The sequence below is a fragment of the Achroia grisella genome, unplaced genomic scaffold (genome assembly GCF_030625045.1).
Source record: "Achroia grisella isolate CSIRO2021 unplaced genomic scaffold, CSIRO_AGI_Agris_v1 utg1920, whole genome shotgun sequence".
In the NCBI taxonomy this organism is placed as follows: Eukaryota; Metazoa; Arthropoda; class Insecta; order Lepidoptera; family Pyralidae; genus Achroia; species Achroia grisella.
This window is the reverse complement of record NW_026712695.1, coordinates 1,226,033-1,228,989: the sequence shown is the minus strand read 5'-3', so window position 1 is coordinate 1,228,989 and position 2,957 is coordinate 1,226,033. Positions and strand designations below refer to the sequence as shown.

Sequence of the window (2,957 nt, the reverse complement as noted above, 5' to 3'; positions counted from 1 at the left end):
ATATATAACCAATTATTAATCAAAATTAAAAAGTTCCGGATTATCAAAAACACTAACACCGACATCTTTATTCTTTTTGAAATATTCATTTAAAACAGTATCTGTATGTTTCGTACTTTCGACAAACCGAGTAGCATCTTCTGCTGCTTCCTTCTTGGATTTACTGTCCTGTCCAAATAGTTTGAAAAAATCGTTAATATCAATTTTATCTTTGCTTGATTCCGAAGATTCCTCTAGTTCTTGTTTATTTTTATCGTGTGTTAGTTTATAATCAAAATCTTTAAAAACGTGGGGTACATTATTTTCTTCTTCATTTTTGGTAACATCTTCAATATCAACATTTTCTATATGTTCATCTTTTTTCCATTGTTGAAATTGGTTTTCTACATTATTTAAAGTTCTATTTGATTCACTTTCTAAATCGCTTACAATATTTTTGATTTTATCATCATCTGACGTATTGACATCAGGTTTGTTTAAATTTAAAATGTCTAAAGCTTCATCGAGAACATGACGAACTTCCTTAGCTTCTTGACTATTTTTGTTGTTATGTTCAATTTCACGTAAAATTTTTAAATCACGCCAAATACTTTCAATTGTAGGTTCATCCGAAGTTGAATGCTTATTATGGAATTTTATTCTTATTTCATGCGGCATATGATCGAATCCACGTTTAAACAAATTACTTATTTCCAGCAAACGATTTTTTTCATTTTGAAGTATGCCTTCCATGGTCTCTATTTTTTTATGAGCATCGTGTCTTTCTATTAAATTGAATCCAGTTTCGTTAGCTTGCACAATGGACTCTTTTATTTGTTGAGATAGTCCGTCAGATAAATATCTTTCATTAACATTACCAATCTTGATTTGCGGCGAAAAACTGGTATTTACTTCAGTCACCGTACTTTGATCTGTCGACCCTCGACATCTCTTATCATAATCAGAAGTTTCATGAAACACCGGATTTAAAGACAATACTTGTTTTACTGCCAATATAGTACATCCTATAGTTTCTGATACATCAGTAACAACGTCACTCACCAACTTGCCAAAACTATCTTCGACTGACGATACAGCTCCGCGAAATTCATCAAAAAATGAAGCAGGGTATATCTAGAACAATGAAAACTATTATATGTAACAGTCTCTCCCAATATTTTTTTTTATACGTAAAATTTATACGTAGTATTAAACTTACCGGTACAATTAAAGTACAAAACATAACTGCAATACGAATAATTATCATTATTTACTATAACACGATTACAATTTATCAGTAATAATATCTATAATTTCTGCTGAAGGAGGGAGACTTATTAATTTAGTTACTACTCGTCTTACGTTTAAATTGTTATTTTACGTCTATTTGCCCAATTATCACGACACGAGTTACGGTACCGTCAAACCACTTGTTTCAATATTTGTTGTCACACTGCCATAAAGTAATTGTATTTATTATTTTTGTACTCCACTACATTTTACAACTGTATGTAGCTTCTATCAAAATTGTGCTACAATATTCCTGCTCAATCTATTGTGTAGTCACTAGTCACATCAGACAACTAAAAATCCTTTAATTATTCCTTGATCAGACTACAGACTATCTAGTGATACTGGGACGAAGATTTTTAGCTTCAGAGTGGTTACCTAACCTAATGACAATTGCTACTTTTACTGAAATCACCACATCATAAATATGAGAAACAATTACCTTTCGACCTTCTTATATATATATATATATATATATATATATATATATATATATATATATATATATATATATATATATATATATATATAAGCATTTCATAAATAAACATGATAGAACACGAATTCACGGTTATGAAATGTTTCTATAGAGTGCGAAAATAGTAATAAAACTATGAAATAATTAATACTTAGTATATTTGTTAAATTATCTTACACTCCTTATTATCACAAAAAATTACGCTTAGGTATTTTTATAATTGCTACTAATTAGTAATATAATTAATAATTTTCATTCATAAGCACAGTTTTAACTATATTTAAATAACTATAATCAATGAATATACACGTAACAGCTCAGGACCCTCAAAATGAGATGATATTTTATGTACCAATATTTATTGTAACACCACGCTACCAGGCATAGATCTTGCTCGACTTCATTAGTCTAATGGAAATTGTAATTAAGAATGATTAGAGAGCAAATAATAAACAACAGAATTAACGCAACTCCTTACAATTACAAATTCCTATTTTATGCGTATTACACAAAAATAATCTAAAAAATCATTACACGAATTGTTTTATAAACAAATAATAATAATATTACATTAACAGTATCTAATTTGATATTCTTAGTTGTGGTGAGGCTAGTTTTTAATATTTTTTTTAAGCAGCATAGGGGTTTCTAGAGTAGTGTTAATCCATTTAAATTATATGGTGTATAAGCCGACAAAAAATAGCTCTAATCACACATATTCCTTCAACCAGCTTCGTATGTAGTATTCCCTGTCGCATCCTACAGGAGTGTGTATCAACATAAAACGTACCAGGGGGTCTTGACAATAAATAAGCACTATGTGGGATTGCCGCAATTCGTGCCGTTAACGAGCTAAACGCACGTGCTGTTTTCTTTTTTTTTTTTTCAAGATTAGGTGACAGTAAATGCTACGTAGTAAGCAGGCATAGAATAAAGATTATGGATTTATGATTAATTAATGAAATAATGGTTTCACTTATTAAATATGTAACAAGCCTTCGACAAGCTTAAAATAAGTTCGAGAAAAATCTAAAAATAAAACCTGGCGCAATTACTGATGTATATCTTACAGCAATAATGTGGCAATAATACAGATCGCCACAAATAATAAAAGATTAATCTTTTATGATTATATATTATTTTTAATTAGATGAGTCAAATATGATCAGAGTAGTTTACATAAATTTTGATATTTACCAGTAAAATTAAT

General features: G+C 29.2%; 1 protein-coding gene across 1 annotated transcript; it reads right to left on the bottom strand.

Annotated features, from left to right (window-relative positions):
* On the bottom strand, positions 1–1,724 carry LOC131841767 (uncharacterized). The gene is made up of 2 exons (XM_059190092.1): positions 1,199–1,724; positions 1–1,113 (listed from the first exon to the last, which is right to left on the bottom strand). The coding sequence occupies exons 1-2, from the start codon at positions 1,244–1,246 to the stop codon at positions 16–18; spliced, it is 1,146 nt and encodes a 381-aa protein (XP_059046075.1). The 5' UTR covers positions 1,247–1,724; the 3' UTR covers positions 1–15.
* Between the last annotated feature and the right edge of the window lie 1,233 nt (positions 1,725–2,957).